Source organism: Rattus norvegicus, chromosome 2 (genome assembly GCF_021556685.1).
Source record: "Rattus norvegicus strain SHRSP/BbbUtx chromosome 2, alternate assembly SHRSP_T2T, whole genome shotgun sequence".
NCBI lineage: Eukaryota > Metazoa > Chordata > Mammalia > Rodentia > Muridae > Rattus > Rattus norvegicus.
This window is the reverse complement of record NC_141535.1, coordinates 137,124,718-137,152,627: the sequence shown is the minus strand read 5'-3', so window position 1 is coordinate 137,152,627 and position 27,910 is coordinate 137,124,718. Positions and strand designations below refer to the sequence as shown.

At 45.5% G+C, this 27,910-nt stretch overlaps 1 protein-coding gene across 1 annotated transcript in view; it reads left to right on the top strand.

Annotated features, from left to right (window-relative positions):
- The window catches only part of Maml3 (mastermind-like transcriptional coactivator 3), a 417,347-nt gene that overhangs the window by 242,709 nt on the left and 146,728 nt on the right, over positions 1 to 27,910 (top strand). The window contains exon 2 of the mRNA NM_001107675.3: positions 8,761 to 10,353. Coding sequence (NP_001101145.2) covers positions 8,761 to 10,353 — 1,593 coding nt within the window. The remainder of the gene's footprint in view (positions 1 to 8,760; positions 10,354 to 27,910) is intronic.

The following is a 27,910-nucleotide window of genomic DNA, read 5'->3' as shown; positions in this document are numbered from 1 at the left end:
TTCCCCCATCTGTTGGTAGTGTGGTGTGGGAAAGGTGACAGATATTACTGTGCTCAGAGGGGGAAAACTGTTAATATATATAAACATATGTTATTTATATATTAATTATTAATATACCTTTTGTGGAAAAGATTATGGAAATCCATCAATCTCGCATTCAATCCACCTGAGGTCAGAAAAGCCCTGTTCTAGAGTGCAGTGCCCTGGCTCTACTTATGAGATCGCCCAGAGCAAGTAGGAAATATTCTGTGTGATTCGAATGTGTGTCTTTAAAAACAGTCTAATCACAGACTTCGAAATATCAGAATCCAGCAATAATTGTGGTCTGGATCCCAGGGTCTAAATGCAGGAAATCCTAATCCGGCTGACTTGGGAGAACCCGAGGAATTCATGACATTTCTCTTGCTATTCCTGTTCTAATCATCACCCTGTGTCCCAGTCTGGCCTCTGTCTGATGCTGCTAAGTCAGGGATCCTGGAGGCCCAATCAGGACATCTGTCGTGTTAACAGCTTCGAGGGAACTGGACCCACTGAAGGGGGGGGGGGTGGCACTAAGGAAAATAAAATTCTTTGAATATGATCAAGTGTACATCATAAGTATATATGGAAATCCCACCATGAAACCCCTCTGAACAATTAATATGCACTGTCAAAAATGAATTAAAAAGTAATTTATCATATAGCAGTGCTTGAAAACAGAAAAAAGGAAAATCAAATCCCTCAAAGTCTTAGAGGCTTTGTAAGAGTGCTTACCTCTGCGGAGGGTTCTGGACGTGCTTTGCACTCTGTTCTAGCCTCACACTGAGAAGATCTACCACATGTGCATGCTAGGTCACCTCATCAGCTACAAACTAGGCAAGTCAGATTCACCCACATGTCCCTCGTCTCATTCCTGCTCGTACAATGGAGAGAGAATAACCACGTGATGACTGGCTCTCGAGAAGCATCTTCAAGTTTGCCCAGAGCGGACCAAAATGACCCAGTGTTCTCCTAGAGGTCACTAGCATCTGCAGGGAGATTCAGACCCACGTTCAAATCTCAGGGAAGGAATCATGTCTCTAAGAGTCGGGAAAGGAAACTCATTCACACTTGTGCTAGAGGAACAACTATGACAAAAGAACAGAAACCACATGAGACCTCTTGAGGATATTTAAAGTTCATCTACAAAACGTCTAGTCTCTGGGGTCCACATGCATGTGAAAGTTTGTCCTCCTGGGGCTGCAGAGATGGCTTAGCTGTTAAGAGCACTGGCCACTCGCTCTCCAGATCCAGGGATCAGACACCCTCTTCTGGCCTCCGCAGACACAAGTCACTCATATGGTGCACAGCCATCCTCGAAGGGAAAGCACACATAATGTAAAATAAAATAAAGAAGATATGTCCCTGGTAATGCCCCTAAAAGACTGAATTTCAGACCCTACTTTCCCCATCTTATGTCCTCTCTTAGCTCCCATGTAGAATCCTCTTTGGAATTCTCAAAAGCATTAAAGAGGAGAGAGCCTGTCTCTAGCGTCTTCAGATAACCAAGATAAATTGTTGATTTGTGCCAACCTTCTCACAGAGCCCGGCGTTTTTGAGTGCCTGCTTTGAGGAGCAATGCCATAAACCTGATGTGGTTATATGAGAACTAGTGTTTTTTTATCCATTCATGAAGGAAAGAAAGACTTTCTACAGGGCACTGTGTACCCCAATGTCAGGGAAGGACATAAAGTGTCACCTAACTAAGGTCAGGAGTCATGGGAGGGGATTGTCAGAACAACCACAGACGATGACGTCCACATGTAGCTGTGAAGGGCAGATGGCCCTGTGGAGGAGATGGAGAAGACTGTCACATACTCGAGAAGATCAGAGAGAAAACAATCACACAATTTGTGCTGGAGCTACAGATCACTGGGTATAACGCTGAGTCCCACAAAGGCCTTGCATCCATGCTGGGCTGCATATCCAATGGAGTCCCCTTTGCCATCTTAAGTATACGATGATGTTTCAGCAACAAAATCAGCTAACGGCACCTATGTCAGAAGAGATCCTGTGTTCACATACGCATAAATATACAACTGAATGTTTGGGGTTGCTTGGTGTTGGGGAGAAAGTAGGAGAAAAGGACCAGTGGTGGGAATAGAATTAAGTTGGGGGCAGGGCAGCTATGTGTCTCTCATTTAAATGACACCGGTGACTGCAGACGGTTCCAGAAAAGTCTGGAATGAAGAAAGGGCATGATCAGATTCACACTGGAAGAAGAGAGCTGGAGCCTCATGGAAAGCCCTTGGTGGCTGCTGCCAAGTTCCTTTTGAGAATATCTCCACAGAGGCAGCGACCTGTAGAGGATGGGCATACAATCCGTGGGTGAGAATAACGGCTGCCCAGACATAGCTGCATGGGACGGAAGCGAGGATTCCTGAAGGCGTATTAAGTGGGAGTACTGTGCACCACCTTCTGATTTAGTTGTTGATGAAGGCAGGGTGATACTCAGCCCAGTCCTGGGTGAGGGTGTGAAGCCAGCTACAGAGTCAAAACTGAGTTCGAATTTGACTGTGGGTTTAGCCACCTCTCTGATATGAGCCTCAGACATGCATGGTGTCTCAAGTCCTGTCAAATGGGTCTCTCTCTTCTAAAACAGTCTTTAAGGGTAGAGGGCAGGGCAGATGGCCGTTCATTCCCAGGTCTTCCCCCAGAGAGCTGATTTTGCTTTTCTTGTTTTGTCTCAAACAGGTCTCACTATGTAGCCCAGATTAGCCTTCAATTCTTCAACCTCCCTCCAGAGCCTTCTCTGTGTTGGGCACACAGGCTTACACCACACCTAGCTAGAGTGATTATTATGGATGGGACTGCCCTCTATATTCCAGAGCTCAACGATCCTGGACAATGTCTTATGAAATCGGGGACACAGCAATGAGAATTTCTTTGGCATTACCTTAGTCTAAAGAGAAGTCCTTGTCCAAATGGACATCGCCTTGGTTCAGGGGACACATGGGACTCTGCTAAGCATGGACTTCACTATGTCAGTAGAGGCCTGGTAACCTCAGACATGCTTTCCCCTGTAACAGGTGTCACCTCCCCATCCCCCAATGCCAACACTGTCTCCTTCCCAGTATAGAACCATCAGCCCCATTGTCACAAAGGCCTGATATAAGGATGACCATGATCCTTTGTGATCATGTAGCATGTGCTTTATAACGATACAGTCAGAAACTATTCCATTCAGCCATTTTCATACACATATATGAAGCATCTCCTTCCCTTCGCCCCTCAGTCCCCCTCTCCCACTTGTCTGGTTTGTCCCCTTAGATGCTTGCTTCTATTTTCATATTATCTGACATATGTGCCTCTTATGGCTGAAAAAATACATACTGTGTGTGTGTGTGTGTGTGTGTGTGTGTGTGTGTGTGTGTGTATCAGTGTGCACTGTAGTGTATATACACATGTACGTGTGGAGGTCAGAGGACAATCTTTGAATGTCTTCTCTCTCTCTTCTACTGTGTAGATCCTGGGAATCAAACAAGATGTCAGGCTCAGAAACAGGATTTCTTTTTTTTACCCACCAGCCCTATATCACATTTTTAAAAAATCTGTTTCTTTGTGGAAGGATCTTTTCCATATCTTAGCTGTTGCACTAGACAACGATGTGCAGGTTTCTTCTATTGTTACCCCTGCGACCTGGGGAACATCACAGACTCCTAGGCATGCTCCATTCTATCCCTTTCAGCCTCTGGTTTTCTCTCTCTTACTTTCCCCAGCTCATATATATCCTGTAATTTAACATAAACACAAGCTATCAGGCCACAGTGCTGAGCGGAGGACATCTCTGGAGCATTCTCAAGGGGAATTATTGTCTCCCGAGTACTTGACACCTGATGGCAACCCATATTGTCACAGGCATTAGCTGAATGGCACACTTCAGCTACTGGCAGCTCCACTTCCCTTAATGGGAGGCAGCGTCTCTGTGTAACCGCGGTGACGTGGAAACAAGCTAGTTAAGCCTCGGTGAAGTTTCTGTGCTTGTTCACGAGAGCACGGTATACTGAGAGGCTTTCTGCCCCCGGAGGCAAGAGGGCCCGAGTCTTGTTGAGAGAGGCTATTTGGGCTGAGGTGGACCTGAGTCCCTAAGAGTGGGGACTCCCAAGACAATTGCTCCTGTGCAGCCAACGAGGCTTCTACCCACTGAACAAGATGCTTGTCAGCCTCTCCAGCACACACGGGCACTGCGCCTCACCTCCCTCCCACACCCCCTTCTCCCAAGAGAGACATAGAGAGAGAATTAGATTTTCAGACCACCTTCCCATAAAACAACACACGATGAGACGGAGAGAATGGGCATGAAGATTGCTCTATCCTGGACATAACAACACGGGACATAAAAACCACAACGTAGCATCTTCAGGGCTGGCTTTCTCATACTCCCAAATGCCGAGGCATGAAATATACATACCAAGATGTGGTTAAGAGGGGCCAGCAGCGGAGAGCGCGAGACCCTTGGGGAAAGGAATCTACTCTGCGGCAGCCCCATTCAGGTGGCATACTGGAAATGTATTTGGTTGAACCTGAACAACGTAGCTTCCCCTGTTCTACAATCTGGGACACGGATGCATTAGCACTTGGACTTGGGATTGAATTGCAAATTTGATTTTTGTTGCTCATATTAAGAAAGCGACTCCAGATGCTTGGAAAACATTAAGGTCTGGCTGGCTAGGGAGCAGAAATATCGTCATTATACCTATCTGTGTCTCGAAGATCCAGGATGCATTCTGTCCCCATGGCAGTCGTGACTGGATTTTAAAAATAGTATAGCTCAGGCTTAGAGCGTGCTGACTGGGTCCCACGTGCCAAATTATGTGTTTGCACATTATCTCATATGGACTCCCGTCACAGTAGCTCTGTGAGAGCTAAGTGTTACTAACCCGTTTGGGAACCGGTGAAACCAGACTTGGGACAATTTATACAAATTTCTCCAAATTCATTCTTTGGTTGTCAGCTGGGAACTGCTGGGGACTTGGAAGCAAGCGGAAGTGAAAGCCCCCTTTCAGGCACCGCAGCCTCCATTGCTGAGCACCACACCGTATTCTAGTGCGTGGGTGGAGGGAATCTTGGAGTTAAGCAGTCACTCTGACTCCAGCACCTTACAATGCTGGACCCTAGTGTTTCGTGCACTTAACTCCTTTGAGGTGAGTGCGTCGTTGGCCAGGGTAGCCTGGGCCACCTTTGTTTTATAGGGGACGAGTAGAGCATCTGTATTTCTCAGTCCTATTCATTCATTACAGGCCCTAGAACAGAGTCGTGGGCCTGTGAGTTCTAAAATGAGGTCAGATTCGTTTTTAAAGACAGTACTCATTTTTTCTGGAGCTTGCCATCACTTCAGGGGGTGCCTGGCCTTCTCTCTGTCAGGCAGTGATACTCGGATTCTCTAAGTGTTCGGAGCTACATGCATTCAAACAACTGTCACACCAATGATCAGAGCCTCGGTTTCCCCATTTGCTGCATTTCGCTGTCTAGTGGTGTCCCCGCAACGTGAGGGTGTCTTTGTCTCTGAAGTCGAGTGAATTCTGGTGGGTTCCAGTTAGGTCCCTGCCTGTTCTCAGCTGTTGAGGAGCTTGGACTGGGTGAACAGGAGGGGGTCTGGTTTGTAATGAAAACTGGAAGGTTTAGGGAAATGAGTAGATAGGAGTGTGGCTCAAGGAACCCTTTGACTCTGTTTACTTTTTTAAAACGTAATTCTCGGCTTCCAAGAAAGCACACATTCCTTAAAACTCACTTCACCTTTAGATCAGTGTTACGATCTGAGGGGCTCCTCTGGAGCCTTGCCAAGTCTACCAAGTACAGTTCAGAGGGAACCCAACACCTCCCACTCCTAAGGTCATCTCTGCCAAGTGCAAGAGGTACCCAGGCGGAAGAACTGTTCTGGACTCCACCCTGTACCACTGAGGCCCTTTATAGGCTCCTGTTCTCATGCAGCTGAGGGGGAGCATGACCAAGGGAAAGCCTTCATCCAGTCAGCATACATCTCCCCAGCTCCCACTCTGTGGACACCCATGGATCACAACCACCGTTCTTCTGTTAAGAAGAACAGTGTCAAAGAGATGAGCTGGGCATAAAACGAATAAACCCATAGAGTTAGCAAGAACTCGAGTCCATAAACCACTCCTCGGAGCAGGCAAGCATCCCACCCGTTACCAGGAGTGAAGAAGACTCGCAATCAGAAATTCCTTCTGGCCACTAAGCTTCTACTCTTCTTCAAACTCACTTGTGGCATCTCTGAATTAGACTCCTTTTGCAGCTTCTTAATAATTGTTGCTAGGATCCTGACCACTGCAGAAACCCAGGAAACAAGGCAGCCACAGTCCCTAAGTTTTTGGCACAAAGTCTGCCAATGCCTACAATGGGGGCATATAGACGGCTTAAAAAACCTTATTCTAATTAATTCAGTGGAGTGTGAGTGGGCTGGGGTTGGAAAGGGAGGGGCACACAGCTTCCTACAGTAAGAAGAATCTGAAATCTGGTATGAAAAATGAGCAGCCTTTGACCAGAGAAGGGGAGGAGACAGGAAGTATTAACCAGGAAAGAAAGAAGGATTTTATTTTTTTATTTTTCCAAGCCAAAAAAAAAAATACTTTGCATAGGGGAAGAAGGAAACCTCACACACACACACACACACACACACACACACACACACACACACACACACACATATATATGTATATTATATAGAGACAGACAGACACAGACTCAGATACAGATACAGATATCTTCTTTAAAAATCTTTAAGGAGAATTGATAGAAGACACACACACACACTGAATGAGTGTGGGGAGGATGTGGAAGGACATGACAGGAAGATCGGAAGATGGCAGTTGAGATTGTAAACTGGCCGCGTGGGCTTATAAACAGGAGCCACACCGCAATGTGTCTTTTGAAGAAGGTGTCAGTCTAGAGAACAGATCTGAGAGTTAAACGATGGGTAGAACAGATGAGGGAGTGAACGGGTCACCCGGAGAAGATCCCTGGTCAGGGGCAGTGACAGTGTGGGTAGGCACAGGATGAACTTATCTCTGTAGGATGCTCACACTTGGGTCCTGGATAACCGTTCAGATCCTGAGACGGGGGGATGGTCAGGATGGAACTGAGTTGTAGATGCTCCTGGACCATCTAAGTAAGGTGGAGTTAGTGGGCTCATCAGGGACGGAGCTGGTTACACAGTTTGTGACCGTCCATCCTGGGAAGATGGTCGAGGCTTGTAGAAGAGAAAATTGCATAAATGAACAGAAGGGGGAATGTTAAGGAGAAACCTGGAAGAATCCTCATCATTTACAACAAAGAATGCACGACAGTGAGAGAGGAAACCAAGTGTGGCATCATGGGAAATGATGGAAACACACCAGGCAGCAGACGATGCTGAAGGTGACATGGACTAAGACACACACAGATGTTTAAGGCTCTGTCCAACATCAGTCTTCAGTATACCAGTGCAGGAATGTGTAAATCCACACTCACAGGCAGTTTGGCTGCTCCGGTCACTGTGGTGAGAAAATGGAACCAACCTAGTCGTCCATCAACAGATACACGGATAGCGAGGGTCTACTGCATACACAAAATCCGATCTTCAGCTCTAAAGAAAAGGTAAACCACAAAACTAGCAGGGAAAAAATGGATTTTGAAAGTATCATATCAAGTGAGGTTCCCCACTCTCAGAAAAAAATTGCATTTTTTTTCATACGGGAGTCTGTGCTGTCATGTATGCATGTGTATCTGTAAACAAGCGTGTATGTGGGCATAGTATAAATGAAGAAAGAACAGGAAGTGCTATTACTTGGTGATGAGGAGGGGCATAATTCAAGTAAAGCACGTGAGGCGCGAAAGGATATGCAGCTGATTGTTTCCTAGCTTTGAGCCTTTCTAACTCTTCGGTTTCCTGTGGTGAAGTGCATAGCAGAGTCACTCCACGAAAACCCAAAGCCAAGTGCCACAGCTTCAGGATGGCTGCTATGTGTAGTTCATTGAGCGCTGTAGACTTTGGGTCTGGGGAAAGGCCATGGTGATCTGTCTGCATGGTCTCTTTCTTTTCTTTCTTCCGTTCTTTCTCTTTCCAATTTGCAAGTTTATTACACTGCAGTGGTTTTTTAAAAAAAGACATCTTTAATGTTCTTCAAAGTATCGTCAATTTAATTCCTTGATGATGTCAGTTGTGGTGTGGTGCAGACTGAGGATGGATACCTTTTTCAAGTGTGATGTCTCTCATTTGGAAAAATGCTCCTCGGTGACCCTCGCCATGACCTGTACATCTCTGCACTCTCTGAAGTCTGCTTTTAGATGAAGGCTTTTCTCACAGAATTCTATTCATGGCGATACCTGATTTTGAAACTGGAAGCACCCCTTCTTTTGCGTGTGTTCTAGAGCATTTAAAATGTAATTTGTGGACTAAGCAGATTATTCAGCTAGTAATATCTGAGTTCTGTTCCAAAAACCTACAGAGGACAACAAAATATTGAGGCACATGCCCATTTGTAATCCCAACACTCCGGAATTAAATGGGTCCCTGGGTTCTCAGTGGCCAGCTTCCCCTCCTGGGTGCGCTCCAGGCCACTGAGACACCCTGTCTCAAAACAAGGTGGATAGTGACCAAGGTTGTCCTCCATATACATGTACATACAGGTCACATGTATCAACACAAACTTGGAAACACACAAAGGCAGTTCACAACAATTCACGTTACAATGTTTAAGAGTTCCCTCTGAGATTAAGGTGTCTTCTCTCCCATGTCTTTTCCAGCTGCAAGAGACTGTGAAAAGGAAGTTGGAAGGGGCCCGTTCACCGCTAAATGGGGACCAGCAGAATGGTGCTTGCGACGGGAGCTTCTCTCCAACAAGCAAGCGCATCCGAAAGGATCTTAGCACCGGGCTGGAAGCCATCAACAATCTACCCAGCAACATGCCACTGCCTTCAGCTTCTCCCCTCCATCAACTTGACCTCAAGCCTTCTTTGCCATTGCAGAACAGTGCTGTCCACACCCCTGGGCTTCTAGAAGACCTGAGTAAGAATGGCAGGCTCCCTGAGATTAAGCTCCCTGTCAATGGCTGTGGGGATCTAGAGGATAGCTTTGCTATCTTGCAGAACAAGGACCTCAAACAGGAGCCTCTGGATGACCCCGCCTGCATAGACACATCAGAAACATCCCTTTCTAATCAGAACAAGCTGTTCTCTGACATTAACCTTAATGACCAAGAGTGGCAAGAACTCATAGACGAACTGGCCAACACGGTTCCAGAAGATGACATCCAGGACCTATTCAATGAAGACTTTGAAGAGAAGAAGGAGCAGGAATTCTCACAGACAGCCATGGAGACCCCACTCTCCCAGGAGAGCGTGAGTGTGAAGAGTGATGCCTCTCACTCTCCTTTTGCACACGTCTCTCTGGGATCGCCTCAGGCCAGACCTTCATCTTCTGGCCCTCCCTTTTCTACTGTCTCCACAGGCACTAGCTTACCATCCGTGGCCAACACTCCCGTGGCTCCAAACCCTGCCAGCTCGCCAGCTAACTGTGCTGTCCAATCCCCGCAGACTCCAACCCAGGCCCACACTCCAGGTCAAGCCCCACCTCGGCCTGGCAATGGCTATCTCCTTAATCCAGTCTCTGCGGCAGTGTCTGGTTCAGGGTCAGGCTCTGTGGCAGTGCCCAGCTCTGACATGTCCCCAGCAGAGCAGCTCAAACAGATGGCTGCCCAGCAACAACAGAGGGCGAAGCTCATGCAGCAGAAGCAGCAGCAGCAGCAGCAACAGCAGCAGCAGCAGCAGCAGCAGCAGCAACAGCAGCAGCACTCAAATCAGACTTCAAGTTGGTCTCCCTTAGGGCCTCCGTCAAGTCCGTATGGAACAGCTTTTGCTTCAGAGAAACCAAATAGCCCAATGATGTACCCCCAAGCCTTTAACAACCAAAGCACTATAGTGCCTGCAATGGCCAACAGCCTGCAGAAGACGACCATGAACAACTACCTCCCTTCCAATCACATGACTATGATCAGTCAGCAGCCAAATAACTTGGGTACAAACTCCTTAAACAAACAGCACAATATTCTCACCTATGGCAACACTAAGCCTCTGACCCATTTTAACGCGGACTTGAGTCCGAGAATGACGCCCCCTATGGCCAACCCCAGTAAAACCCCCTTGATGCCCTACATCCAGCAGCCTCCGCAGCCACAGCCTCCACAGCAGCAGCCGCCCCAGCAGCAGCCTCCACCTCCACCGCAGCTGCAGGCTCCCAGGGCGCACCTGAGTGAGGACCAGAAACGCATGCTTCTCATTAAGCAGAAAGGAGTGATGAACCCACCCATGGCCTATGCTGCGCTTCCTGCCCACGGTCAGGTGAGTGGGAAGTGGGGCATGCTGGGAGCCGTTCTCTCCTGCGTGCCGGGCTGTCCCGAGTGTACGATGGGCACCAGGGTTGGCCTGGGGTGAGGGCCTGAGAACCGCCAGAAATCCTCCCCTGTGTATCTTGCTGCGGTTTCTTGTTAAGAATAGCCCGATAAACCTTTCCTGTATGTGAATGTCTAAGAAGCCAACATCCTATTCCTGTCTATAGCCAAGGAATCTTAAAATTATGTCAAATTCTCCCTGTGAGAAAGGCAGGCAGGCTGCAGAACGTACATGACCCAATATGGTACGCTGCTGAAGTTTTAATTCTGGTTCATCAGCCGAGGGTGGATAGGAGGGCACGGTGCCTAGGCTACCACCATTTTATACCATTTAGCCGAATGCAGCTGTCTTAACAGATTACAAATGACGGAAAATATGACCCTTGGTTTCTATAAGTCAGAGAGTTTCCCATACTTTCGGAGTGGAGAGTGGGTCTTAGAAGGCCGTTCAGTGTTTAAACATTTGGCATTTTGCCTACAACAGTTAGATACTGCTATCACATGACCTCGGAGTACCGCGATCCCTATGCCTGGCGTTCAGGTGGATTTCAGCAAGGGTTGCTCCTTGCCTATGCGGCATTAGAAGAAGGTTAGCGCTCACACTCTTCCTGTGTGGTTTGGAGGCAAACAATGGGCAGCTGTCAGCTGGGAGTGAATGTGTGGCTTTGCCTAGGCTGACCAGTAGGGGATAATGCCCAGGGGGTACTTCAAGACTTGCGCTGGGGGTGGGGGGGAAGCACTTACAGAGACTCTCTCCAACACAGAGGAATTCATGGGGTCTATGTGGGTCTCTTCACTATCCTGTATGCCACCCTTGTGGAATCCAGTGTCCCCAAATAGATGAATCAGGACAAGTGACAGGTTCTAGAGGTAGATCTCCCCTCACCCCATAACTAGGCAACTTTGCATCTTGCGACTCCCACAGTGCCCCATTCCACTCTCTCCCCACCCTCATTCCCTACCCCCAACCCCAGGCTGCATGGAAGCTACAGGGCTGGAGGTGGTGCTGGCCTGCATAGACAGGCCTGAGCTCCGTGCATTTATTCTCGCTCTTCTCAGTGGTCCACCCCCCAGTCCCACAGTGCTTTCCTGTCTCCACACGCCAGCTAGGTTTAAAGCCATTCTGCCTGAACAAACAAAAAGCATGGCTTCGTTTTACATCAGCTGCGAGCGGGAGGTGGTAGGAAGCGTATTGAGAATGTGGGCTTTGATAATTTTATACTGATTTCATTAAAATATAAAAACAGGTTATCAATGGAAACGCAACCTTTTACACACGTTAGCACTAAGTTCAGAAGCGAGCAAAATTAGAGGCGATACACAAGGAGGCTTGTGGGGGGCCCAGATGCGTCACCAGGCTTTTGGGATTGCGTGCTGTCAAATGATCCGTTGTTAATCTTAATACAAATTATGCTTCTGCTCGAGCTGTTTTTATGCCAGTGTTTCTTCTGAGCCAGACCCAAGATGATTCATTCCGTTCTGCAGATATGTGGCTGTGATGATACCCCTCAGTCCTCCTCGCTCTCACTAACCCCTTTCCTTACGCTAACCAGAAACAAAGTCTTTGCTGGAACAGGAGGGGTTTTTTTTTTTAAGGGATCCTTTAGGCCCCTAATGCTTGCAGGTGAGTCCCTGAGGCCTTTAGCCGCAGAGGTCATGTTTTAAAAGGACGCAGTGAGGTAAAGCAGCTCTGGACTAGATCTGCATGCTGCCATCTTCTATCTCAGAGCTGCTTCCAGGGTGGACCGCCTTCTCTGGCAGGGGCTCATTGGAACAATTGCTTCTTCCTTAGCACAGAGCCCCAGCGGGTACAAAGCAACGTGCTTTTCTGATGCAGCAGTAACTACCTACTATTTGAAACAAGTTTCCAGATACTCACATAAGCATGAGAGTGGCTGTCTACAAATATACCATTTCAGGCTTTGTCTGCTTGGGACCCAGCATTTGCCTAGCATTGCATGTAGTCACCGTGTGCCGTATGCAGGCACAGGACACACACGCACGTGAGTTACGGACAAGACACCAAATGTTAGCCCATGCTATTTTCTGCTTGCCTGTGAGAGTGCTGTTTCTCTTTGAAGGCCGCAATCAATGTTGAGTTTTAATGAATGACTTAGGCAATGAAAATACTGTAACGTTGGACATGTTTATTTCAAGAAAGTTACGTAGTTATTCACATGAAACACTAGTAGGAACTGAGGTTTCTCCCAGAGACAAGTAGAAATGCACTAACTTTCTGAGTGTTTTTAAAAGGTAAAAAAAAAAAAAAGAAAAGAAAGAAAGAAAGAAAGAAAACAACAACAAAATGAAGCCAGAAATGGTAAGGCATGCCTTTCATCTTGGCAGATGGGTATGAGTTTGAGCCAAGAGACGACCACACAGTGAAACCCTGTCATCAAACAAACAAGCATTTAAGTTTTTTAGTGGCTTTTATCTAGGAATTCTACTCTGTAGAATTTGTATTTTGTTCCTCATAATGATCAGATTGAATAAAGATAATTATTAGTTTATTCATTTTTATTTTATGTACGTGAGCATCTTCCTTGCATGTCTGTCTGTGCTACATGAGTGCACTACCTATGGGAGCCAGAAGAGGGCCTCAGATCTCCTGGAACTGGAGTTACAGATGGGTGTGAGCATCCATGTGGATGCCAAGACTCGAACCTAGATCCTGATGTGGTTGAGAGCAGCCATTGCTGCTCTTCAGTGTTACTTTTGATAGATTGAGACCAAGAGAAATATTTTGGCAGCTATATAATTAATATTAATGAAAGTGTGGGGTTACAAATGATTTCACATATGGAAATGCCCCTAACAATTAAAATAAGCGGCTCCTCAAAATGTTAATATGTTACAGAGTGGCTTGTGCTTATCAGTACCATAGAAAGTGGGGGAGCATCCAAAACCCTGGGAATGGCATTCTATTTTATCAAGGTTATTTTTCTTTTCATTATTGACCGGGATATTCTTTCTTCTCATAATATACATTCATTCTGACACCAGGAAAAATATTTTTTAAGTTAGGAAAAGTCCTTATTTTTTAAAGTAAGGGTCTACCTTTTCTGTTTTACGAAAGCAATTTGAGTCCAATGGACTTGCAGGTGAATGAGCTCCCTGGTCGCTGGTGTGTGCTGGCGGTGCATTCTGCTTCCGTGGATACTCCCAAGCCTCTCTCCCACCCTCTCTCCCCTTTTGTGACTATACCCTTTCATCCCTTACCATCTCTTATGATTCTTATAAAAAGCTAAGATTTCAACAGTGGAAAAAGAAAAAAAGCACTACAATTCTTGCTTTTTGCCCATCTTCTCCAGGACACGTTCTTACATTATTTCCTTGATCATGTCTCTTTCCGTGCCTCCCACCTTTAAAAAATAAACTTCTGCGTCCAGTTGTCGTAACTGAGCCTTTTAAAAAGCATAAACGTATTTCCAAAGTGAAACAGCCCACACTTACTTTGCTCTTGTCTGTTACATTTTCCCATTTTCCCCCCTGCTGTTTCTCAAAAATAAAATCTCTACCCCCATCTAGTTTTTGCGTGGTGCCCAACTCTGTGTCTGAAACTCAATCAAGGCTTTTTAATAAGCGACTTGATGAAAATCATCAACATGTGGACCAGAGAAATGTTTTCAGCTGGCTGTGGGCTTCCCCGAGAATGCGTGGGTGTGAGTGACACAAAGTGGTCTCTGAGGGCAAGGGGAGCTAGGAAAGGAAGTCTAAAGAGAAGCCTTTGATAGGCGGGGCTTATCTTGAACTAGCGCAGTGATGGTGAGATTGCTGGGAAGGTAGACCCAACCACTGTGCCTGATAAAGAAAAAACAAGCAGCAGCTATGGAGGAAGGAAACCAAAGGCCGGTGGCCCCCGCGGGGACGCAGGCGACCCAGAGCACACTATAATTCCTGCACAAACAAACCTGTCAGGTACCCAAGAGGTGATGTTAACTTCTCTCCCTGGCAACGACAGGACTGACTAAGCCTGCTTTTTGTATGCATGTGCCTTCTGTATGTGGCTCTGTGCTTCCCCAGGTAGGGAGGCTTTCAGTTTTCGTTTTCGTTTCAAAAATGTGTAAGCCCTGCTGGTATCAGCCTGTCCCCTGTAACATCTTGACAGGAAGATCAGACTTCCAGGATTCACAAACATCCTACGAATCTCTGAACGTCCTCAACTTAACAAGTGGAGTCTTTTCCATCCGTTTCCTTAAATAGATGTGCCTACTTTCCCCAAGAACACATGTACCTAGTTCAGAGAGACAATACTGTCAGCAACACCCGCTCCTCAAAGGCAGCCACTTGACTCCATGAATTCACTTTCTTGTTTACCTCCACGGACTGCATTTCTCCAGCTCTACTGCAGAACTGTACGTTGGAACACACGCTTTATTCACAAGCTTGTGACATTCACATCACCAAGAAGCCCAGTGACGTGTGGCTATACCTTTTAACTTTGGGAGCTTTTGGAATCTAAGATTTTTGGATCTTAGTGTGGCTTCTTTCCCTCCTTAGGTGTAATGCAATGATATGTGTTTACCTTTGTGTGTGTGTCTATGTGTCTGTGTCTGTGTGTGTCTGCGTGTGTTTGTGTGTGTGTCTGTGTGTGTGTTTGTGTGTGTGTCTGTGTGTGTGTTTGTGTGTGCGTGCATGGTTTGGAGGCCAGAGGAGACTGTCAGGTGTCCTGCTCTTTCCCTTTCCTCCTTATTCACTTAAGACAAGGTTTCTCGTTGAACCTGGAGTTAGTTAGCAAGTTCCTCTGATCCCCCTGCCTCTGCCCTCACAATGCTGGAGTTACAGGCATGCATAGACCTGCCCCTCAGTGCTGGGATTTGAACTCTGGGCTTCATGCTTGGGTAGTAGGCACTGACTCCTACCAAACCACTTTCCTACCCCTGATACATGGAACCAAGAAATTGATTTTAGCATCTGGTAATATATGCTCCTTATATCTGGGCTTTAAGATAGTTTTAATACTGCTTCCCTTCCTATTTTATTGAACTCCTGGGGACGTCTCCCTTTGCATTGTGAGCCTCCTCGAGCACTCCGATTCTCATTTCTTTTCTATTCTCCATGTCTTTGTCTTTTTTATCCCGTGTTCTATGAGATTTCCTTAACGCTGTCTCCCAACCTTGATATCAAATGCTTCATTTTTAATTTCCACGTCTTCAATTTCTATAAGCTCCTTCTTATTCTCTGGCTTGTCCTTTATAACCGAAGAACACTAATTATCATTTTGAAATGAAGTTTTCTTCTGCTCTCTGCTTAGTCTGTTTCTCTGAGGCCGCTTTTTCTGTGTGGTCCTTTCATGCTGCTTTATAGCAGAAGCTTTTCCTTAACCATCTGTTTAGGAGTGCGGCAGAGCACAGGAGAGGACTTGCTCTTCATGGACCCTTGCCCTGGGGTACTGGGTTAGAGCCCAGCCAGTTTCCCTGGCTCAGTGTCCGTAGGTGACTTTCCCCTGAGCAGGACAGATGCGATTCCTAAGCTCATTGCTGACAACATTAGGACCTGAGCATGGGAAGGGAGTTGGTGGTACTTGTGTTGGTGACAGTGAGGAATGTGTCAGTAAGGGCTGGGGACATTTTCACTTACATCCTCTGTTTTCGTTTAAAACCAAGGGTCCCAGGGCTCCTGAGTCAGGTGGCTTTGTCTCTGTACAGTTGGAATCCTTCCTCCATCCTGTGGAATTGAAGAGTCTACCTCTTCAAAGACCTTCAGCCCATTTCCCCGTGGAGAGAGTCTAAACAGACACTGTGCCCTTTGGCTATCCGACAGTCTCCCAAGGAATTTGAATTTCCTTGGAGATCTCCTCCTATGGAAGGGGAAAGGCCAAAGCCCTCCCTAGTGCCTACTGGAGGAAGAATTATTCTCTTCAGAAGAGATTTCAGGCACTGGCAACAACTTCCCAGACCACTTTGCAGGACAGACGGACACTGAAACAAGGCAAGCCACACCTTGAACAGGGCAGCTTATCTATACACCTATCTGTTGCTCTCTGTTTACATCTGAACCTTACAGACTTGGCTGGTGGGAAAGATGGGTATCACTGAACAGCCTTGTTCCTTTTCCCAATTTGGTCATGTTGACTAAACCTCCTTTCCCTGATTTTTACATTTCCTTACCTCTTCATTTGGCATATTGAAGATGGATGGCCAAGCCTGTTTTTTTAGGTCTTTGACCCTAATAACTTCAGCAATAGTCCTGCCTCCCACCTTGATCGCTGATCACACTTTGTTTGATTTCTGCCTCTCCTACTACATGATGGTAATGAGCTCTCTCGCACTGCATGATGGGAACGAGCTCTCTCCCATTGCATGATGGGAATGAGCTCTCTCCTATGCATGATGTTCTCTCTGCGCTGCTTTGTTATTCAACTTTGATCTTCCAAAACGCCGTTGACATCCTTGACTGCTCTTGCCATCTCTCTTTCTCTCTGCTCTTCATTGCTTATATAATTTCCACTCTTTTATCATCACTGTACTGGGGCACTCGAGAATGCCAAGTTCCACTTAGACTTCTGTAGTGGCTATCAACACCTTTCTGTTTGAATATTAAGTGTTGCCTGATATGGAAACCTATTACAGCAAGACTCATATGATCGTTTCCAACATCATGGGCATTAAAAAGCAGAATGGGTTGAGCCAAACTCAAGGTACTCCTGCGATGGTGAGTTTCTGATTGTCAACTTGCCACAACCTCAAGTCACCTGAGAAATGGGTCTTAGTTGAAGAACTCTCTAGGTCAGATTGGCCTGTGGGGAACAGTCTTGACTGTTTATTGATATAGGAAGACCCAGACCATTGTAAGTGACTGCAGTGCCTGGGTTGAGCCTCAAACTATGTAAGAGTAGAGGAAGCTGACTAAACACTCAGCAAGCAAACAAGAACCCAGGTATCTGTTCTCTGCTTTTTACTGTGACTATAAGGCAGTAAGTTCCCGCCTCCACTTCTCCATGGCAGTGGATTATAACCAGGAACTGAGAGCCGATGATCTACATTGCTCGGGGCAGGGAATTTTATCACAGCAACAAAAGGAAGCCAGGGTGACTCTGGACATTAAGTTTTCCTATTGGGAATGCATATATTTAAGGGGACACAATACCAACAGTGTCCTCCAGCCAGTCTTGGGGGTAAGACCTCATGATTACATACACCGACTCTCTTACAGAATCTTGAAAATATCGACTTACTTTGCGGACTGAAAACGATTTAGATTCTGTGACCCCGACTAAGCCTATGGTACCGGGCAACTCAGGCGCCAGGCAGAGTATTGACGGAATGTTCATCACTGGCTCACTCCAGGCCTCCCAGTCGAGGGAACTGGCAGGCGAAAATGCTTAGAAACTCACCTAATACAGGAAAGGTTTCTATCCATGGGTAAAATAAAATCATTTCCGTACACATTCTGGAAGATTTTTTTAAAAATCCTGATTGACATTCTGTCAGATTCTGAGAATATGAGACTTAGAGAAAACGACAAAAAAAGAAAAAGAGAGAAAAGTTTGGAGAAAGGAATTAGTTTTATAATAGTACTGTGGAAGAAAGCGATTTTAATTGGTCCTCTGTGAGAATGCTCTTGAAAGGTGCTATGGGACAAGCAGATTCCAATTCATTCAGAGAGCTTTATAACTCATAAGCAGAGGCTCTGGTGCGTTTATGGACCTAAGAATCACCCGGGGAGGTGTTCCAAGTGCAGGGAATCACAGATCTGTGATGAGCCCTGGGAAGGTGCACTCTAGACCACGCCCTCCACGCCACCCCCACCCCCCACAACTGCTACCAACGCTACTGCCATTGTATGATGTAGACATGGTACCTAACACCAGAACACAGTAAGGCGGCCTTTGTTTATCTCATTGTTCAGGATCTAAATTTCCTTACCTATGGCAGTGTGTTAGTTACAAAGTGTCATGACCCAGGCCCATGGCTCCAGGAGCAGAAGAGTTCGTTGAGGTAGCAGGAAAGCCAAGATCCACATCTTGAACCACAAACAGGAAGCAGAGAGAATGAACTGGCGATGGTGCAAAGCTTTGAATCCTCAAAGCCCAGCCCTAGTTACATATGTCCTCTGGCCAGGCTCCTCTGGCCAGGCCACATCCCTTAAGCCGCCCAGATAGTGCCACTACCTGGGGAAAAAGCATTCAGGACTATGGAGGACATCATCAAACCAGCAAGGCAGTTATCGACTTGATAATTTTTAAAGTGTGTGTGTATATGTGGTGTGTGTGTGTGTGTGTGTGTGTGTGTGTGGTGTGTGTGTGTGTGTGTGTGTGTGGTGTGTGTGTGTGGTGTGTGTGTGTGTGTGTGTGGTGTGTGTGGGGGGGTGGGTGTGTGTGAGTGGGTGTGTGTAGTGTGTGTGGGGGGTGTGTGGTGTGTGTGTGTGGGTGTGTGTGTGTGTGTGTGTGTGTGTGTGTGTGTGGGTGTGTGGGTGTGTGGGTGTGTGTGTGTTTAACATACAACATCATTTAGGGAAGCCAAAGCAAAAAGTTTGGTGTCTTCCTCTAGTCCCGCCTGACATATTGATTTGAGATAGGGTCTTTCTCAGAACTGGAAACTCACCTTTTTGGCTAAGATACTCCTGTCTACTTTCACTAAGTCTACAGTGACAGGCATGCGCAGCCATCCTGATGTTTTCTGTGGGTGCTGAGGATTCAAACTCATGTCCTCATGCTTGCAAGGAAATGCTCTTACCCACTGACCCATCTCCCTAGCCCCTTGTTGAATGTCTTAACAGGATAAAGCAGTATGTTTTCCATGACTCCGTCCTCACCACCCCTCTCATAGTCAAAGGAAGAATCCTCTCTGATCTTTCCACGTAATGGGTGGCTTTTCGTCTTTTCCTCTTAGGACTTTGAGTGTGCTGAGCTACCTTCCCCAGAACCTGCAGGATCAAAGGCAGGCAGTAGAGCGGACAGCGCACATGTCAAGGGAATGTGAGGCTCGTTATCTCTTGAGAGAGCACCCTCAGAGCAAGTCTCTTCTCACATGTATTGGCAGGGCCATGGCTCTGGGTTCTGTGTTCCCATGCATATCAAAGATGGCAGCCAGACAGCTCTCTTAGATGTTCCTGGGCTTTGAAAATGATAAGCCATGGACCACATGCCCAATTTCACTTCGCCCTCGACTCTTGATTCTCTTCCTCTCAAGCTGTATTCTTCAGCACCCTGGACTCCAGTCCAGGACCCTCTAAAATATCTCTTGTATTTACAGACAAAAGAGTAGGTCTAGCTTTTCTTCCTAATAGAAGTCATTAGGTCAACAGAAGAATGGGAAACTGGAAAACTTGACCAATGAACTTAAAAAGAGATGTCCACATCCCATCAGCCAGTGTGCAGCCCCAGAGAGTCCGGTCTGGAAGATAACATGGGTCCCTCATTCACTCTGGACATCAAGTTCACTTTCTGTGTTAGGGTTTTTATTGCTGTGGTGAAACACCATGACCAAATCAACTTGGGGAGGAAAGGTCTGTTTGGCTCACTTATCCTGAATCACAGTCCACTGAGGGAAAGCAAGAAAAGAACTTAGGAACCTGGAGGCAGGAGCTGATACAGAGGTCATGGAAGAGGGTCACTTGCTGACGTCTCTTCGTAGCTTACTCAGCCTCCTTCCTTCCTTGCTTGCCTTTTCCGTTTTTTCCTTTGACTGAAATATATTTATCCTCACATAATATATCCAGTTCCTGCCATGTCTCCTCCCAGTTCCTTCACTCCCCAACTCCCCATTCAGATCCACCTTTTCTATCTCTTACTAGAAAACAAACAGGCATCTAAGGGATAATAATAAAATTAAATATACAAAAGTTGACACATCAGGATTGAACAAGACAGACAGACAGAAGGAAAAGATCCCAAGAAAAGGCATAAGAAACATATAAAATACAGAGACCCACTCATTCACATACTCAGGAATTCCATAAAAACACAAAGCTGGAAGCCATGATATCTACACAAAGGACGTGTAGGGGAAAAGTGGGGGAAGGGATAAATAAAATAAATTTAAAATAAAATAAGAAACAAAAAATGGGGAAACGAATACTTAAGGGTGGGCTCCATGTCCAGCAGTGGCTACCAACAGGAAACAGAGATCAAGGGCAGTTTTGGAAGCTTTATGACTCACGTTATACCAAAGCTTTCTTTCTTTTCTTTTCATTTTTAAAATTGTCTTTTTAAATTCTATTTTTTGTTTCTTGGGATCTTTTCCTTCTGTCCTCCATTGGCACCCGCATGCATATGTGCGCGCTAAACATTTCAATTTTTATAAAGTAGAAAATCCCTGTACTGTAGCCTGCTACTTGGGCAGCTTCAACAGGCCTGATCTTTATGACACTATATTGTTGCATTTGATGAAATATATAAAGACTCAAACAATGTCACATGAGGAGAGATTTCCAGCATGAGGTCTTGAGTAGTATCCGTACATAAGATCTTGCCATTTCCCTGCCCAGTGCTATCTGCTGAGCGGTAACCAGCGGCCTTGAGGAGTGTCCAAATTAATAATGCTCATTGATTAGCAGTAACGCGTTTCCTGAGAGAGTCCGTGCACATGCTCACCTGCACTATGTGAATACTTTTAGGTCTGACCCATCTGAAGATGCGTATGGGCGGTCCTGTTTGGACTTCAGCCAGTTCACACAACGAGGTTCTAGATGTGTCCATGGGCTTGGTAGGCCAGGGATACGTTCAGAGCCAGGATGTAAGGCATTGATGCAAAGAAAAGGATCGGCTCTGGCTGGAACAAGCCCCCATATCAAACCCATTCCAGGCAGAGGACCTGAGCCCCCTCTCATGCTGCTGGCATGATGGCAGCCCCCTCTGCACCCTATTCTGTGTGTTAGTGCTCTCTGCAACCCTTCCAGGCCACAGGGAGCAGCACTCTTAAGTCCATACGTCGTTCCCTAAAATACCACTAAATACAGAGCGGTGAGCTCTTCCGGACTGTGTGGGAAGAATGAGTTGTGGATACTGCACAGCACCATGTGTGCGCCTGCACAAGTCCAAACCCGTGTTGTGAAGCCAGGAGACTGAAGGGTGGCTGAATGAAACTGGAGGAGTTCACATCTGAGCACACAGCAGACCTGGCAGTGGATAACACTCATTTTACTATCACCCGTTAGTGTGGCAGAACAGGCACAGGGAAAAGGCGTGGAAGTCATTTGGCCTTTGTATCTCTCTCAATGCTGTGACAGTTTTAGATGTCCCAGATTCTAGAACACCATCCAGTAAAAAAAACACACTCCAAGCCACAAATGAGAGCCATGTCCACGGGCCATGTTACAAGAGGTCAAAAGAAACTGTTGGAATTAATGTTATTGTCATTTCACATAATATATTAAAATACTGGGTTTTCAACATGTAATCTAGGTTTGTTTTTCTCCAAATGAACACTATGTTATATTCTTTTCTTCTCTTCTTACCAAACCTTGGATTTGGACACGCTCTTTCTACATACAGCACACTCGATTTAGGTCAACCACATTTCAAGGGCTCAGCAGCCTCCTGTGGGTGGCAGCCTCTGTGATGGACAGCGAGTTGTGGACCACAACAAAAACATCTGCTCTGTGATCAGGAAGGCAGGGTTCAGCAGGAGCGGTGAAGCAACAAGAAAATATTTTGCTGGCTATCTGAGAGCTCTAATACGTTAACACCACCCCCTAAAGACTGTCACCCTGGACCACTGGAATAAACTATATTCCCCACCACCCTCCACCCAGCCAGTCTTGTGCCCCAGTCATCATAATTTACCTGAGCTGACATTGCCCTCCCTTCAGATCCTTGCACAATCCTGTGTGTGTCTAGTAACCTGGTTGCCCACACCCTGTCATGATCACATAGCATTTGTGAGCAACCTCAGGACGGCATAAACATCCTGCGGTGGGTCAGGAACACCTGACCCCCTATTAACACATCAGAGAGGGGCTGGTGAGCTGGGCTTGTTTTCCAGGGTTTTGATGAGCTTCATTAATTATGTTGAGCAGGAAAGGTGTGCACTGGAGAAGCATCCACTTAGCTCTACATGAACGGGAATAATTGGCCAGTTGGCAGAGTGTTAAATTGGCCGTCTAGTGAGAGAAACTCGTGAATAAACACAATTTCCCCAAACCACAAGAGGCAGGTTTTGGAGGGAGGGCTCCCTCCCTGTTTACCTTCTAATAACTTGGGAACTTCCTGGTGTGGCCAAGAGGGGGGGGGGCAGAAGGACAGAGGGACAGAGAGAGACAGAGGGACAGAGGGACAGAGAGACAGAGAGAAGACCCTGCCCTGGTAGGCAGGTGACTTAGTGTGGGATCAGGAGCCACTTCGAAGCCAGAACAAGTCCCCTGCCGCAGACTCTGACATTTTATCATCTCCTGGACCAGACCATGAGCAAGTGACAGAACTTGAATTTTTCATCTAGAAAATAATAATTTGTTATTTTAAATTATTATTATTAAAAATAACAAACAGTAATAGTCTTATTAGAATAGTTATGTACTTGCTTCTGTAAAACATTTAGAATACTAGGGGCTCTTGTTTGGTTTTCTTTGTTTTATTTTACTTTAAAGTTAATTTTTAGAAATACAAAACTAAAGCTTAAAAGAGAGAGAGTGTGTTTTGTTGGAAAATGTCTTATGCTATTTATGAAATGCTGAATAACAAATCATACTGCAAACTTAACAGCTTCTGGGGTGAAGGAGTCCAGGAATAGAGCGACTGGCACTTGCCTCTCAAGTTACACACAGGACATCACAAGGTCCTCTCTGGTTATACCCAGCCATTGAGACTGAGCTCACCTCTTGGTTCCACTGGGATTGGAGTCTCTGCTCCCTTAATAGCGCCCTCAAATGGCCTCAGCCCGGGGCCTTAGTGCCTTCAGGCCTGTACTGCTTCCCTAGCTGCTCTCCAGACATGGAGCTGTCTTCCCTTGAGAGGATAAGTCAAGAGATCAGGGTGGAGGCCTCAGTGCCCATCATGGACGGTGTGGAGACCACAGATATTCATTCTTCATTATTCCATACGTTAGCAGCGACAGAATGTCGTCCAGTTACTCTCCAGGGAAGGAAGACTAGACCCTCTCATAAGAAGAGAATGCCAAGAATTTGTGAACATATTTGTGGACACCATAATTGCCATGAGTGGCTTTTGACATTTCATAAAGTGGCTTGGTAAGGGAGGGTTCGTGAAGGGGAGAACTGAGCCAAGGGGAGAACTGAGCCGGCAGTGGTGAGAATGTGTGGCTTCAGACTAGGTTCTTAGCTTGAGGAGAGCCACTGATTCCACACATACCAGATAGCGCTCTCTCTCTCTCTCTCTCTCTCTCTCTCTCTCTCTCTGTGTGTGTCTGTGTGTGTGTGTCTCTGTCTCTGTCTCTGTCTCTATCTCTCTCTCTCCCTCCCTCCCTCCTTCCCTTTCTCTCTGATTTTTTGGTTGGTTTTTCGAGGCAGGGTTTCTCTGTGTAGCCTTGACTGTCCTGTAACTAGCTCTGTAGACCACACTAACCTCCATCTCAGAGATCCTCCTGGCTCTGCCCCTGCACCTGTCCCTGCCCCTGCCTCTGCCCCTGCCTCTGCCCCCTGCCCCTGCCCCCTGCCCCCTGCCCCCTGCCTTCTGCCCTCTGCCTCTAGGATTAAAGATGTGTGCCCCGGATTGGGGATTTAGCTCAGTGGTAGAGCGTTTGCCTAGCAACCGCAAGGCCCTGGGTTCCGTCCCCAGCTCCAAAAAAAAGAAAAAAGGGAAAAAAAAAAAAGACGTGTGCCCCACCTGGCTGTACTGGACATTTCTATCCCTTCCCTTTATCATCCTCAAGCCTGATAATCAGGCCTAATACCGTAGGTCTCACAGTACAAAATATATTTCTATGGCTAAATGTGATGTCTTTGCCTTTCTTTAATTCAGGAAACAGAACTAGAGAGGACCTATGTTTGTTAGGCACTAAATCCGAGTCATTAACTCTTTAAAATCCTTTCCTTCAATTTTTTTTAAGGTATTTGTTGTCTCTACCCCTTGTCATCTGCTTAACAGGCCACAACCCAGCTGTGTCTCTTACTGACACTGTAACTTCCTGCTTCTGAATCCTTCTGGGGCCACTGTTCACACACTCATTTCTCTCCACATTTGTGTTTATTCTCAGCAAACTGCATGCAAACAAAGCCTTGGAGCCCTCGGGCCTTTCTCTCCATTTCTTCTTCAAGTATGAATCACCTAGTAACATTCCTCCAGGAGCAAACCTAACTGCACACCCAGCTGTGTTCCCATAACTGCCGTCGTCACAGAGGAAGCAAAAGGCATGGCCTCTGCCCTTAAGAAATTTCTCCTCTACTAAAAGCTGGGTTTAAAAGATTGTATAAAATGATAGCAGCATGCAAACGTCTATTTATATTCAAGAATGACATGTTATCTAAGATCCAATGATTATATTATTTTTCTTTTCCAGTGCCAGGGGTCATACTGAGAGCTTTTGCCATGTAGGCAAATGCTGTTGTACTAAGACCCATCCCCACCCAGAAGCTTTAACAAAGAAATCTAAGGGTTCTGCCTTTGCACGCCTGCCTTTTGGCTTAAGTACCTATCTGCATGGGCTGTGATGGGAGAGATTATTACAAGAAAATTGTCACCTGAAGTTGACATACTTCGCCTAGTTCGGCGAAGATTCAAAGGTGGTTTAAATAAATAAATACGTTATCAATAATCTTTAACACAAAGGCATGCCCTGTTACTATGATAGACAGTGAGCTCCAGCTGCAGCTAAGTGTAACCATAAGGATAATTCATTAATGGTCTGCTTCTTTCCTTGTTTGAGAGCGAGAGCTTTGATTTATCTTATTTTGAATGGAATGTTCGGCAGCAAGGGGCTGTAAGAAGACAGGTGGACTGTGAGGTGGGGCCTGCAGGATAAAAAGTGAGCAGAGAAGCAAACAAGGAGGTCTTGGGAGGGCTTACAGGGAGGAAGAAACCTCCATTGCTCATTACTAAGATCTAGTCTGTGAGACAAGAAGCAGTGGGCAGCCATTTCTGGAATCCAAAGAGAGCTGAGAACTATCTTGATCACAGTAATTGGCAGGAGAGGCGCTTGGATACAGCGCACCTGGAACAAAATAATTAGGACCCGACTGCGTGTAACACTGGATGGAGAGCCAAAGAAAAAGTCACCAAACAGGGAAATGGCCATGGTGGCAGTACATGGAAAAGGAGATAGTCTCATTTGACTAGCACACATTTGACTTGAAACACTGGAAGCAGCCTCTCTGCCTGAGAAGGAGAGTTGACCAGCACAGGCCATTGTCAACACTATTTGGCTTGTCAGTGTATATTCAGTTAAAGCTAAATTTCTGTGAAGCAAAGAAGGAGTGTGGACTTCATAACCATCCATTTGTACGCATATGTGATTGTACACTCAACCTGAGCAGCTGTTCCTTGAAGGATATTGTATGTGAGGGGATATATATATATATATATATATATATATATATATATATATATATATATATATGTGTGTGTGTGTATATATATATATATGTATATGTGTATATATATATGATATTGCATATGTATAAAAGATTGTGTGTCTGTCTGTCTGACTGTCTGTGGACAAGTGTCTGTCTGTCCATGTGGAGAAACACACTAGCAACAATAGTAAAAATGTAGTTTAAGCTAAAATTAATGACTGAAATATCATAAGCAAATGAGAAATATCTGGGATGTGTGTGTGTTGCATATATTACATGTGTGGTTTTTATATCTATGTACACGTGTGTTTTTAAAAACGACTCCAGTTCTAACCAAGTGGACTACACACAATAATCCTTTTCTTTATTTTCCAACACTTCCTTCTCTTTGCCTTCACTTTGTCTGCTCCTCTGAATTTCTGGCGTTTTCTAGTATAACATACACTGTTTGTGTAGGTTTTTAATTAGGGATACATTGTCTTAAGTCTTTGATGGCATGAGACAGTAATAGAATATTCAGGGTTAGAATCTAACTCCAGATTATGGTTTGAAAATAATGGTTTCTGGATGAGGAAATATAGACCCAGATAACTATAATTACATATGTTACACTTCTAGAAATTAAAATCTATGTCCATGTCAAAGAGAAGGACAGAGTTATTCTTATCTTTCAGAACTTGATTGAAATAAAGCTGTGCCCCTCACCCAGTAGACATGGGACAACATCTGGAGTTAATTTTGATTTCCACCATGGTAGGGATAGGGACTTAAGATTGCTATTGGTATCAAGTATGTAGAAATCAGAGATGCTACTAATTATTCAATTGTGCATAAGAGAGCTCCCAGAGCTAAGAACTGTCTACTCAAAATGCCAGTCATGCAGAGGTTAAGGACCTCTGATCCCAAGTGAGGGACGGATTACTGAATATTCTGTTCAATATCTGTGCGCAGCACAAGAATTATTTTGTGTTATTTCCAAATGATCTTGAAACTTGGGCATCAAATGTTAAATAAAACAAACAAACAAACAAAACAAAATAAAAAACTGTTCCAGGCCGTAGAGTGACCTCCAGACCTAGGACCCAAAGAAAAGGCTTTTGAATTCAAATCTAAGCTCAAAAACATGGTGCAATTTTGCCTCCATGTAGAAAATAAAGTGACTGGAGAGAGACGCCCAGAGGTGTCAGCAGCACTCTGGCCTCAGGTTCTCACTCGTACTAGAAAGTTACCTCTTCACTACAATGTTGGTATGATGGAAAGCGAGACTTCCATGGTATTCTCTTCCCACCATCCTTGTATTTAGCTAAATGTTGTGTATTTAATGAATATAGTTATTTTCTGAGGGATCCCAGTGGAATGTGGTAGATTGTGCACGCGGGTGCTCTTGTATCTCTCTCTTGTCTGTAAGTCTTGGGGTCATGGAAGAGGCAATCTGAAGATGTTTGAGTATTAATACTTTTTAGCCTGTCTTTGCCAAGGACCTAAGTAAGCATTTTCACATTCCTCATACTCAGGTTCTTGGACTTATCTTTCTCTCCAGATAAAGAATTTTTGTCTGCAATAGTAGTCCTGGCTTCCTTGTCTTTTTCACAGAAGGACATCACATATCAAAACACAAAATGCATTGATTTTACAAAGTTGACTTCCATGGGGCCTTGAAAACATTGATCTCCAGCTCCTTGGGTCTCATTGGCTTGCTGATCAACAGAGCTGGGAGTGCTAAGTCCCCAGGAGCTTGTGAGCAGTCACATGTTTCTGTTGCCAGCACTCTCCCCCCCCCACACTCCCGTCTTTACTGAAAGCTAAGATTATTTTTTTTACAATTTCGTCTTACCGACTCCAACGGCCATGGAGGCAGAACTGCAACATACCACAAGGGCTTCCCACACAAACATGAGATTGAAACAATTTATTCCAATGTTGATTATTCCAATGTTGACATATAAGAAAGAGCACCCCACCCTTTCTGTGGCTCCCTCGGGATCACACAGATTATTTTAAGCAATGAAATGTCAACAGTAATAAATAAAATTGGGAAGGAAATTTGGATAAACCTATGCACAGGAAGAGACTTATTTTAGAATTCACATCCTGAAGCT